Below are 13,481 nucleotides of genomic sequence, written 5' to 3'. Positions count from 1 at the left end.
CTCAGCACATGTGTGTGTGGGCGCATCCATTACAATGAGTACACATGCATTTGAACCTGACTGATACCAGAGCTTTGGGTCCGATGCCAATTTTGGAGAGTCCTAGACCGTAGATTAAGATTAGTTTTGTTTTGACTGATACTTTGACAAGAACACTTTCAAAGCAATTTGAAGAAAAAGAAAAAACATTTACACGTTGCGATCTAACTCTCTGCAGCAACCTGAGTAACAACAAGCTGCGGGATGTTCGAGAGGGTGCGTTCGACGGCGCGGGTGGAATCCTGGAGCTGCTGCTTACCGGAAACAAACTGACTGGACTGCAGGGACGCATGTTCAGAGGGCTTACTGGACTGAAAACTCTGTGAGTACAACTGTGTAATGTCTGTACACAACCTCAACTTTACTTTACTGTACTACACTGGCTTGCAAGCTAATGAACGTCTTCTTAACAGCGAGCAGATGGTCATGCGACTATAACTAACCCATCAAGACTCTGATCTATCATAGATCTATCATAGATCAAATTAAAGATTTAGCCTAAAGTAGTAGTAAAATGACCGGTCACCTCACAAATTAAGCAGCTTGGACACTTTGCACTGTAATTTATTACTGGCTCATACTGTACATGGGACACTGCGTTGCAACAGGTCAATGTTTTAGGGTAACAATTTTAGGATAACAAGCTGTAGCTGAAGAAACCACTGGCTTGTCTGTCCATGTTAGCAGATAACATGCTAATGGTATCATACAGTATCTGTATATGCCGGCTAATGACTACCTAATGCTATGATCTCTGTCTATGTTAGCTAATGACTAGGTAATGCTATCACGGCTCTGCCTGTATTGAATTAAGGGGCTCCTTGCTCCAGTAATAGCCATGCTAACTGGGTTAGCATGTCCCAGAGATAGCTAATGCTAACTAACTCAGTTAGCTTGGTCCCATATGTCTTCTCTGTCAAAGGCTAATGTCATATTAGCGTGACTGTCTGTTGTCATACAGGGTCTGGTTTGAATTTATCCCTTCTCTTCCTTAGTTTTTATCTGGTTTTATTTTATCTTATTGTTTATTCTTTAAGTATAAGTATTACTTTTTCAGTCCGTGGTAGTGATGATATTCGTAGAGGTGGAGCACTGGAGGGTGTCTGAGAAAAATATTCATAATATTGTTATGATATTGTATAACATTCTTTATTTACATATTATTGTCGTATTTTAATTATTTTAATTGTTGTGTGTGTTTTTCCAGGATGCTGCGTAGCAACCAGATCAGTTGTATTGACAACAGCACATTTACGGGTCTGAGCTCTGTGCGCCTCCTGTCTCTATACGACAACCGGATCTCCACAATCGCCCCAGCAGCCTTCTCTACTCTGCACTCCCTCTCCACCATGTAAGACGTTCTCTTTTCCCTTATAATGCCTCACTCCCTCTGTACCATGAACACACGGATGCATGCACGATTGCACGCACGCACGCACGCACACACACACACACACACACACACACACACACACACGCGCGCGCACTTGCGTAGCTCTCTGGCTCTATGCTGCTCACAGATGCTTTCTGTCATTATCAACTACTTTGTTCTGGATCCCTCTTGTTGTCAGAGCTGCATATATTTCAGCATCTGTGCATGCATGCAAACAAGCGCGAGCATACGCACACACACACACACACACACACACACACACACACACAAACTACAGCTTGTTCACCCGCCCCAAGAACAAATGTATTACTTTAGCAGCGAGAGAGAGAGAGAGAGAGAGAGAGAGAGAGAGAGAGAGAGAGAGAGAGAGAGAGAGAGAGAGCATGGGGGCAGGAAGAAAGAGGGAAGTATAGATGGGGGTACCACCCCACCACCCTCCGTGGACTGGAGCAGAGACGGAAAGAGAGAGCGAGTTAGTGAGTGAGAGGGTTCATGTGTGTCCAGCATAGATCCCCGTTACCATAAGAACACATAGCTCAACTCAACTCAAGTTTATCGTCACATCACAGATTTACAGGTATACAAATTGGAAGAAAATGATTTGTCTTAGCTTAGGTGTGTTTGAATCATTCCCTTACACCTTTCTGAGTAACAACAAGATGTGGGATATTGGAGAGGGGCAGGTGGAACCCCTGGGGCTGCTCTCCATCAGTGTACTACTGACCAGTGACCACCCTGGAGTTGAGGCATTCTAATTGTTTATCAGCTCAGCTCATCAACATTACACCCACATTTCTCTACTCACTGCCCTTATTGGGAATCAGCACGTGAATGTAAAACATCTCTCCTCCCCAAAAGAAAAGGGACACAAACTAAAATGCATGCACGAGTTGATACAGTACACACACACACACACACACACACACACACACACACACACACACACTCACGTGCGTGCGTGCGCAAAGAGACAGAGAGAGATACAAGGGCAAAGGATTGGACACAAAAACCCATGAATGTTATATCTTATCTGGATGCTTTGGCAAGACTGTACTCCAATTTCATGCCAAAAAAAGCATGTTGAATTCAATTGATATCACCACAGATAGTGAGAAAGAAACAGACAGAGATCAAATCAATCTATTCTTGTTGGACTGGTTCATGATCATCTCCACTGAAATAAATACATGCTTTGCTATTGTTTCTGTAACATTTCACACATGTCTCGGGCAAATCAGCATTTTTATTTGTATTTACACTATTATAATCTTAGCGCTTGGATTGGTATCGACCTTTCCGGAGTTTCTCTCTCCACTTGTTTCTCTCACTACCAGTCAGTCAGTCTCTCGCTCTCTCTCTCCCCCCCCACACCTGTTGGGCTGTGTGTTGTTTCAGAAAGGACGGCGTCCGTATAATTAAAAGATTAACACGTTTGGAAAAGGAAGGAAGGCATTATGGCTGGAGTTTATTGCTTCACACCGAGGTCAACTCATTACAAAGAAGAACGGAAATGATCTGCCCCCCATCTGTAATGTGCACAAACGCACGACAAGCGCCCGCATAATGAGGAGAATGAGGTTCCACTCTTCACTGTGCAGCATGTGTGATTGAAGTCTAACGCACATTTCACAACATAACTATAGTTTACTGTCAATGGGAGTCATGCGATTATTTCCTTTATGCTAGTTGCTACATTGTAAAAAAATAAATAAAAAAATCATAAGCCCTATTTGCAAAGAATTTTCAATTTTGTGTCAAAAGTAGATGACGCTCACATCGCATTGCGATGCGATATGTTTCGATAACACTAGATCGGACGGGGCTGGGTTTGTTGTGATCACCTTATTTCCGGGTCTACTCTTCCCCGGAAGTCATAGGATCACTCATAAGTTGGCGAAGAGCGCCCTCTAGCGTAAACACTGAAAACACCAGCATACGTCATAATACGCCAACGGCGGTGTGTGCGTTTGGATTGACATGCGTCATAAGATTACAAAAAAATCTCTCTCATCCCATGGCTCTGTCCACCTCTATCTGCCTCCTCCTTCTTTCCTCTCTCTCACCTCCCTCTGCTCTGCCCTCCCCCAGCAACCTGCTGTCCAACCCCTACGTGTGTGACTGCCACCTGTCGTGGCTGGGCCAGTGGCTGAAGAAGACCCGCGTGGTGAGCGGGAACCCGCGCTGCCAGAAGCCAGCCTTCCTCAAGGAGATCCCCATCCAGGACGTGGCCGCGCCCGACTTCACCTGCGACGGTATGCAAAACCTACCGCCTGCCTCTCCCTATCTGTGTCCGTTTAGATCAGTGCTTCTCAAAGTGGGGTCCAGGGACCCCCCAGGGGGTGCTGGACGGGGTTCCAAGTGGTTGGTTCCCCGGCAGAATTGGTTAACATACTGTAGCATGAAAATCAGTTGAACCACTTTAACCCTATCTGCTATTTGAAAGTTAATTACAATCACATTTCAAGTACTTAATCATTTAACAATAGTCATAACACAGTAGTCATAACATTCTAATTAATTACAGGGTGTACAATGAGTATGGAGAACATCTGGACGTTGTCTTGGATTTCTTTCCACTGTCATTTACTGTTTTCCCAGAGAGAATGATATAAGCAGAGAGAGGAAAAGACGGAGATGATGCAAAGCACTTTAGTTTTGTGCATATGAGGGAAGAGTGGGCAATGGGCACGCGCGCGCACACACACACACACACACACACACACACACACACACACACACACACACACACACACACACACACACACACACACACACACACACACACACACACACACACACAGTGTGTGGCGAGAGAGAGACAGAAGGGAAGAGATATTGGTCTGCAATGTGATCTGTTGTGATCCAGCTGTGAGCATCTCTATCACGCACACACACGCACACACAGTGTCTGAAGGGTATTGTGAGGACAGTGGGATCGTTAACCAGCCCGACTGCCTCAGATGACATCACTCCGCGGTGGTTTCCACGGTGATGCCGCCCGTTACCACGATGATGCCTGCCTGGCGACGGCAGCTGTCGGCGCGGTTGTGGAGTTTTGACGGCCGCAGATGAACAGGCAGTCTGGCTCTCTGTCGCAACATTCTCTCTCTCTGTGCCTTTTTCCTTTGTTTCCGCTGCCTATTCCTTCTTGTTTTAGCTCTCCACCTCTTCCTGTATCAATCTGTCACTCTCTTCTTCCTCTCTCTCTCTCTCCTTGTATGTCTGTCTGTCTGTCTCACTCTCGCTCTCCATACAGTTTGATTCAATTCAAAAGTCTCACAGTCTTCACCTTCACCTTTTTTCTTCCACCCCCCCCCCCCCCCCCTCTCTCTGTCTTTCTCTCTCTTTCTCTGATCTCATATATCATCACTCTCTACTTAAAGCTCACTGTTTTCCCAGCCAGTTACAGTGAATTAGTTTGGAGAGCACTCGAGAACGGGCTGGCTTAGGAAACTCAATACACTACACACACGCACTCGGAAATGCACGCGCGCGCACACACACACGCACACTTGACTTCACACAAATAGCCGGTATATTTTTAGCTCAGTGAAAATGGCTATGGGGCTGCCCAGTAACAGCCAGGGGAGAGGTGAGTCAATTGAATTTGTGGGGTAGACATTTAGTGGTCATTTAAATGTTAGTCCAATCAGCCAACTGCACAAAGAGCCAGCCCAGGGCTTTACCACCCCATGAACTACACAAGTGCACACAGACAAACACAAACACACGCGCGCACACACACACACACACACAAACATGCACTTGAGTTTATCATGCACACACAAATACTCCAATGCAGTATCACAAAAGAGACTGATATGCTTGACTACACTTCAGCATGTGCACCGTGGCCATAGGATATTCACATGCACACTTTAAACGTACCGAGGAGCTGTCGTGTACACAAGTATACTATAGGCACATGCCAGGAACACACACACACAAGTATGCACACATATTCGGTGGACATGTAAAAAATGAGTGTAATCAGCCGAGCCAACTGTAACACGATTCGGCAGCGCGCGCGCGCGCGCACACACACACACACACACACACACACACACACACACACACACACACACACACACACACACACACACACACACACACACACACACACACACACACACACACACACACACACACACACACACACACACACACACACACACACACACACACTTGAGCTGTGTTGTCATTGGCTCAATGTCCAGTCTTCATTATGTTCCATTAAGGTCTTAACTCACTGCTAGTTTTACATCTGGGAGCCCAGGCCAACCTTTTTACACTGTGTGTGTGTGTGTGTGTGTGTGTGTGTGTGTGTGTGTGTGTGTGTGTGTGTGTGTGTGTGTGTCAGTCAAGGCAATGGACAGTCTCCAGCCAAGAACAACATGCTCGCCTCTGATCCCTGTTAACTCGATCAGCGTATTACCATGATTATAATCACTCATACTGTATGCTGGTAGTCTGTGTGTGTGTGTGTGTGTGTGTGTGTGTGTGTGTGTGTGTGTGTGTGTGTGTGTGTGTGTGTGTGTGTGTGTGTGTGTGTGTGTGTGTGTGTGTGTGTGTGTGTGCTTCCAGCTTGAAAGAAGAGTTATGCAGGTTTATGTGTGGAAGTTGAGGTGGAGACAGGCAGCTATACAAACTCCACAGAGGGCCTCATACTGTTGACCTTTGTCTGTGACCAGAACTACATGTTGGTGGCTGGCTCGTAGTGCAGTTCCACATGCCGTTGCTGACCAAAACGTTCCCTTTTTATTATTACTATTATTATAATTATTATTATAAAAGATTTTTAAATGGTGAGAATAGCCAAATTAAATATACCCATACATTTCAGGCATTTCAAGCGAATGGGAACAGGGTTCAAGTAACCAACATATAGCATAGTGTAACTAGCGTCTATCAGATCAACAAGAAGTGACACATGGAATGGGGAGTGCTAGGGCAGTGGTTCTCAACTTGAGGTTGTGATTTTGGAGGGGGGTCCCCAGATAACAGTGAAGTGACAATTTAAGGACTTTTAAGACATTTTTTATATCTAAAAACACATATATATATATATATATATATATATATATATATATATATATATATATATATATATATATATATATATATATATATATATATATATATAAAGACCATTAACTGCATCAAAAGTAATCAAGAAAGTGTGTTATAAAAACTGGTCAAACATTGGAAATGGCTGATCTACAAGCTCACAACGCTCGCACACGTTAAGAGGCGTTGTGAGCTTTTAGGTCAGCTATTTTCTTAATATTTATCTGTGAAACCGAGTCAAACTAAATGCAATGCATCAACTCCTACATTCCAAGTGCTTGTCAGAGGGTCCTCAGTTCAAATATGATTATTTTGGGGGGGTCGTGGCCTGAAAAGGTGGAGAGAACCACTGTGCTAGGGGGGTGAGGTGGAGTCTGAAGAGGTGAGTTGTCAGACTGCGGCAGAAAATGTGTAGTGAGTGAGTCTGCAGTCTGACACTGAGGGGGAGGTCATTCCACAGCCTAGGAGACAGGAGGGAGAGGCGATGGCCAGATGGGTGTCGTACAGGCACCTCAAATGTACTCAAATGTTTTACAAAAAAGTATCAATACCCTATTGCAGAAATACTCTGTTACGAGTACGAGTCCGGTGTTCAAAATGTACTTGAGTAAAAGTACAAAAGTATTGGCATGAAAATGTATTTAAAAGTACCAAAATAAATAGTACTCGTTATGCAGAAAGTCCCATTTCACAGGTTTCAAAAGTGTGAAATGTATACAAATATTTTGAAAATAGCTTTTTAAATAGGGCTGGAGTGTTTAACATGTTTTGTAATAATAATCAATATCTACAAAGTAACTAGTAACTTTCAAATAATTGTAGTGGAGTAAAAGTACAATATTTGCCTCTGAGATGTACTGTAGATGTAGTGGAGTAAAAAGTAAAGTAAGTAAATACTCCAGTAAAGTAAAAATACCAAAAAATTGTACTCAAGTACAATACTTAAGTAAATGTACTTAGTTACTTTCCACCACTGGTCGTAGGGAAGGGAGGTCTCTCATATGTCCCATGTGAAGGGGGGGGGGGGGGGGGGGTTCTTTTTCAAGTGCAGAGGTGAGTTGAATTGAGTGGGTACGTGAAACATAATGAAGTCTGACGCAATCTGTTTGTCTATTTTTTGTTTTGCTCTCTCCTTTCTGTGTCTCTTGGGTCTCTCCCTCTCTTCCGATCCTCTCTCATCTGTCTCCTCTCTCTCTCTCTCCGTCTGTCTCTCTCTCTCTCTCTCTCTCTCTCTCTCTCTCTCTGCTTCTCCAGGCACGGAGGATAACGGGTGTCTGCCTGCGTCCCGTTGCCCTGACGTCTGCACGTGCTCAGATGGGGTGGTGCGGTGCAGCAACCGTGGCCTGCACTCACTCCCCAAGGGCGTTCCCAAGGACACCACCGAACTGTGAGCTACACGCACACACACACGCACGCACGCACACGCGTGCCCACACACACACACACAGGCACACACACAAACACACAACCCTGCCTGCACTTGTGCACACTCACACATATTGACAAACATGCATACACTCCCACACACATACCTTATGCTTTCAGAATATTCATATGTGTACACACACACTTACATAGTATTAGTACATACTTTCACTCACACACACACACACACACACACACACACACACACACACACACACACACACACACACACACACACACACACACACACACACACACACACACACACACACACACACACACACACACACACACACACACACACACACACACACACGCAAAAACATTCACTGATAGACACAATATACATGTAAAGCTACACATCCACCACACACACACACACACACACACACACACACACACACACACACACACACACACACACACACACACACACACACACACACACACACACACACACACACACACACACACACACACACACACACACACACACACACACACACACACACACAGCCATGTACACCCATATACAGTGCAATCACATGCAGGGAAATAGATGATGAAATGTGCATGAGCACATAGACAAACATACTGTAGACAAACGTTCATGCACGGCTACACTCACAAACACACACACACACACACACACACACACACCAAAAGCTCACAAACTCATTGCTGCAGAGTTGTGTCAGTGCAGCAGTACTCTGTCTGCCTCTGGGTGAACCAATGGACCATTTAGTGAAAGAAAAAAAACACACACACACACACACACACACACACACACACACACACACACACACACACACACACACACACACACACACACACACACACACACACACACACACACACGCAAAGTAAACACATCCACAGCTCTCATGAACACCTTTTATACAATGTTAACCTAAATGTAAACTGTAAAAAGCAGTTACGAGGAAGCATTAATTAAAATAACACGGGAAAATGAACAAAAAGAAGCAAAACACACACACACACACACACACACAGCGCTCTGTGGCTGTGTGGGATCAATAGCAGTGATTATGTATTGATCATGTGAGAAGGAGACACTTCATCTTGCTGTCTACATGACCTATTTATGACCCGTGTTTGAGGGCTGATGGAGGAGGAGGAGAGAGAGATGGCAGGAGAGGAGGAGGAGACGAGAAGGGAAGAATGGAGAGGATGATGGAGCGTCAGACGCTAAATCACACGCTCACACACGCATAATCGTTGTTGTCGGGCGGAAACCTCCTATCTCCGTATTCTAACTTTTTGTGGGGTTTTTTTCCCGTAAACTAAAGGAGTAGTTCACCCAAAAAAAATAATATTTTCTATCAATTACACACCACATGAAGCTTTGAATTCATGGAGATTTTTTTTGTTTTTGTCGCATTCCTATGACAATAATTTGATGTTCAAAGCTTCATGAGGTGTGTAATTTATAGAAAATAAGTCTTTTTCTTTTTTTTTTAGATTAGTTTTTGGCCTTTTTTATGCCTTTAGTTCAGGGGTTCTCAAACTTTTTCATGTCAAGGACCCCCAAATTGACACTTATCAGCCCGCGGACCCCCATTTGAAAAGATATGCCAGGGACCCCCATAAGAGAGGGTTTTTACGTCTCTAGCAGTGATTCTCAACCGTTTTCATTTCAACGACCCCCACTTTGACATGCATTAGGGCTACAGACCCCCATTTAATGGCATTTCTATCTCTGGGACCCCAATTTAAATACTAAAATCAATGTTAATTTAACTCTGAGAGTGTACAAATGGAACCAAATGGACCCGTTAGGGTCCATTTGGTTCCATTTGTACACTCTCAGAGTTACAGACCCGTAAGGGTCCATTTGGTTCCAATAAATCATTTAGCTGGGGACCCCCTGGAACCCCCTCAAGTACCCCTGGGGGTCCCCGGACCCCACTTTGAGAACCAATGCTTTAGTTGACAGGACAGTAGTCTGACAGGAAATGGGCAGAGAGAAGGGGAGAGACATGCAGCAAAGGCCGTCGGGATCGGGAGTCAAACCCGAGACGCCGAGGCGCTGTCAGGCTACATTGAGCCTATAGGTGCCTGGACCGCCATGCCAGCGGTCCAGTCTTTTTTTTTTTGTGGGTGAACTACTCCTTTAACGCCCTATTTGATCATCATTTTGAGCTTGTAGATCTGCTACAAAATGTTTTGGACATAATGAGGTTTCTACCCGACAGAGACGATATTCCTTAGTGCAGGGATTCTCAACCTGTGGGCCGGGGGGCCAACTGGTGGGCCGTGAGGGTATTGCAAGTGGGCCCCCAAATAACTGGCAAAACACTGAGATTTTAGTGATACCAATAAATAAGTTTGCCATTGATCCAAGCCGGAACACAATCGGAATCGGTTGATTGATCACTAAAATAAAACGTGCTCTGAAAATGCACACGGACCACCCACCTGACCACAGAGGTCGTCATGGGTGGGCCGCATACACTTTCTATATTTTCAAGTGGGCCCTGATCACATGTGTGCACATGTACTGCAACGTGTTCATATACAATAATCTTGTGTGTATAATATTTTGAGATGGGGGATTTTGGGGGTCCTTGACATGAAAAATGTTTGAGAACCACTGATATTATAGCAACATTAGGATTTAGAGAACATTTGTAGAATCCCCCAGAAGCAAAGATTTGAGCAAAAGAAATTCTCTTTAAAAACATATATATATTCAAAGATTTGCACAAATTTTCAAGATAAAAAAAAAAAAAAAGCAAATCTACAAGCTCGTAGCGCGCTATGAGCTTGTAGATGGTGTACAGTGACAGTGTGTCACTGGTGGTGTCACTTTCGAATATGTTTAGGCAAAGGTTTGTGTTCGTTTTTTTGTTTGTTTGCAGTTTAGTTTAACTTGAATTCATTAATTGTAGTTTAAGGTTAGGTCGGTTAGGGTTAGGTTTAAGCTTCATAGTCAAAGGTTCATTTGAATGCATATTATATAAGAAAAAAGTCTTACTTTTAATACTGTGCTGCCATTCTGTTTTCAAGGTTTTGTTTACTTTAACATACCGTGTGTGTGTGTGTGTGTGTGTGTGTGTGTGTGTGTGTGTGTGTGTGTGTGTGTGTGTGTGTGTGTGTGTCCGTCCTTGGCCACAGGTACCTAGAGGGTAACTTGCTCACCGCTGTACCAAAGGAGCTGTCTGGCCTGAAGCATCTGTCTCTGGTGTATGTGATGTGATACCTCTCTGCACTTCAGCACTCCCACTGTGTAGTGTTCAAACTCTCATTTTTATATATTTGCTGAAACTTTGTATGATTTTAATTTAGCGTGTGTGTGTGTGTGTGTGTGTGTGTGTACAGGGACCTCAGTAACAACAGCATCAACACCGTGGCAGCGTACACCTTCAGCAACATGACCGAACTAGCCACGCTGTAAGTTACCATGACAACACACATCTCTCTGCACACGGCCAGACACTGCATTGTGTGTGTGTGTGTGTGTGTGTGTGTGTGTGTGTGTGTGTGTGTGTGTGTGTGTGTGTGTGTGTGTGTGTGTGTGTGTGTGTGTGTGTGTGTGTGTGTGTGTGTGTGTGTGTGTGTGTGTGTGTGTGTGTGTGTAAATCAGTGTTTTCTTCTCTTCTTCTTGATTAATCATCCTATCTGCAGATTAGTTCACACACACACACACACACACACACACACACACACACACACACACACACACACACACACACACACACACACACACACACACACACACACACACACACACACACACACACACACACACACACACACACACACACACACACACACACACACACACCTCACCTGTATTTCAGTCTCCCTTCTTTCTTCCCTACCATCTTCTCTCCTCCTCCCTTCTCTCATTGTTACCCTCTCTTCCTATCCTCTCTTCTCTGTTTACTAAAGGCTGGTTATTTTCTTATCTATTATTCTGGTGTCATGCAAAAATACTGATGATAGCCGATCTACAAGCTCAGCTATGTTCGCAATAAAAAACGTTTTAACCCAAATTAGTGATTGATTATTAATAGATTATTTCATGAAATTAAAGATTGATGATTTTCTTTTTAATAATCGATTAATTCAATTAGTTGGATTAACTACTGCAACCCTACTGTTTACCTTTCTCTCCATCTCCGTCACTCTTTCTCCTCCTGTCTCTGACTGCCAGTCATTCTTTCACCTCCCTCCTTCTCTTTATACTGTAGCTCTCAAAACTATCTGGATTCTATTTCTAACACCCCCTCCCACACACACACACACACACACACACACACACACACACACACACACACACACACACACACACACACACACACACACACACACACACACACACACACACACACACACACTTTCTTATACACCCTCTCCATCTGTCTTTCTCGGCTTACTAGCTGACAGGTAAAGTGCTTGCAATGTTTGTGTCTCTCTGTGTGCACAAGATAAATGTAAAAAAAATCTTTATTCTTGTTTTTTGTTTTGCTCTGCTCTTGTTTTGGCTGATATCTAGTGTAATATGGGTGTTAAAAAAAGGCCAACAATGAGTTTGATGGAGAAACAAACGTTTGGAGTCTCTGTCATTGAAATATGTGTTTAAAATAAAGATAAAGTAAAAACAAACAAAAAAAAGAGAGTGTTTAAAAATGTGAGATAAAAACATTTTTAAATCGCAGATTTAAACACAACACACCTGGGTTTTGTTATGAGTAATGATCCTTAAACATCAGGAGCGTGACCAATAAACCATCTGAAATCTGAGAATAATTGCTTCAAACTATTACTTCGGTGATGCTTCGTTCATGCAGGTTGATGCTTTTATCCACAGACTTGTAAAAAAAATACTATGCCGCTTTATCGCAGCATAATAATTGCGTGGATGTACTCATTGACACAAACAGCAGTTTAAATTACTGCAAATTAATCACACAAAATACTGTGGATGTATTCATCACAGAAACAGCAGTTTTAAATTAATGTTAATTAATCACACGACATAAACGCTTCCTTTGTGCAACGGACATTAATGCTTGATTTATACTACATCGATGGGGTCGCGCGCCTAAAATAGCTGATCTGCAAGCTCACAGCTTGTAGACAGTGGTGGTCAAAGTACTTAAATGTTTTACTTAAGTAAAAGTATCAATACTGCAATGTAGAAGAAGTGCTCTGTTACAAGTAAAAGTACAAAAGTATTGGTATCAAAATGTACTTAAAGTACCAAAAGTAAAAGTACTAAAATGTTTGAAAATAGCAGATCTACAAGCTCACAATGCGTCGCATCGCGACGCATTGTGAGCCTCCGAGATGTAGTGGAGTAGAAGTAAAGGTAAAAGTACCTCAAAATTGTACTTAAGTACAGTACTTGAGTAAATGTACTTTACTTTTCACCACTGCTTGTAGGTCAGCAAGTTTAGGTGCAACTCACAAAAGTATAAATCTCTTTCCTGTGTGTTGGTAAATGTGTGTGTGTGCACCTGCCGTGGGAGGCAGACTCAATCAATCTCCTCTCCTCTCCTGTCCTTCCTGTGAGGTTTAGGCTGTTTTC

General features: G+C 43.5%; 1 protein-coding gene across 1 annotated transcript in view; it reads left to right on the top strand.

Annotated features, from left to right (window-relative positions):
• The window catches only part of slit3 (slit homolog 3), a 280,042-nt gene that overhangs the window by 226,353 nt on the left and 40,208 nt on the right, over positions 1 to 13,481 (top strand). Inside the window, exons 17-22 of the mRNA XM_084041902.1 lie at positions 218 to 361; positions 1,247 to 1,390; positions 3,521 to 3,684; positions 7,754 to 7,886; positions 11,063 to 11,131; positions 11,267 to 11,338. Of these exons, the coding sequence (XP_083898028.1) occupies positions 218 to 361; positions 1,247 to 1,390; positions 3,521 to 3,684; positions 7,754 to 7,886; positions 11,063 to 11,131; positions 11,267 to 11,338 (726 nt within the window). The remainder of the gene's footprint in view (positions 1 to 217; positions 362 to 1,246; positions 1,391 to 3,520; positions 3,685 to 7,753; positions 7,887 to 11,062; positions 11,132 to 11,266; positions 11,339 to 13,481) is intronic.

Source organism: Gymnoscopelus microlampas (assembly GCF_963454915.1).
Source record: "Gymnoscopelus microlampas genome assembly, chromosome: 18".
Classification (NCBI taxonomy): Eukaryota; Metazoa; Chordata; class Actinopteri; order Myctophiformes; family Myctophidae; genus Gymnoscopelus; species Gymnoscopelus microlampas.
Note: the sequence above shows the minus strand (reverse complement) of the source record. Positions and strands in the feature narration are given on the sequence as shown.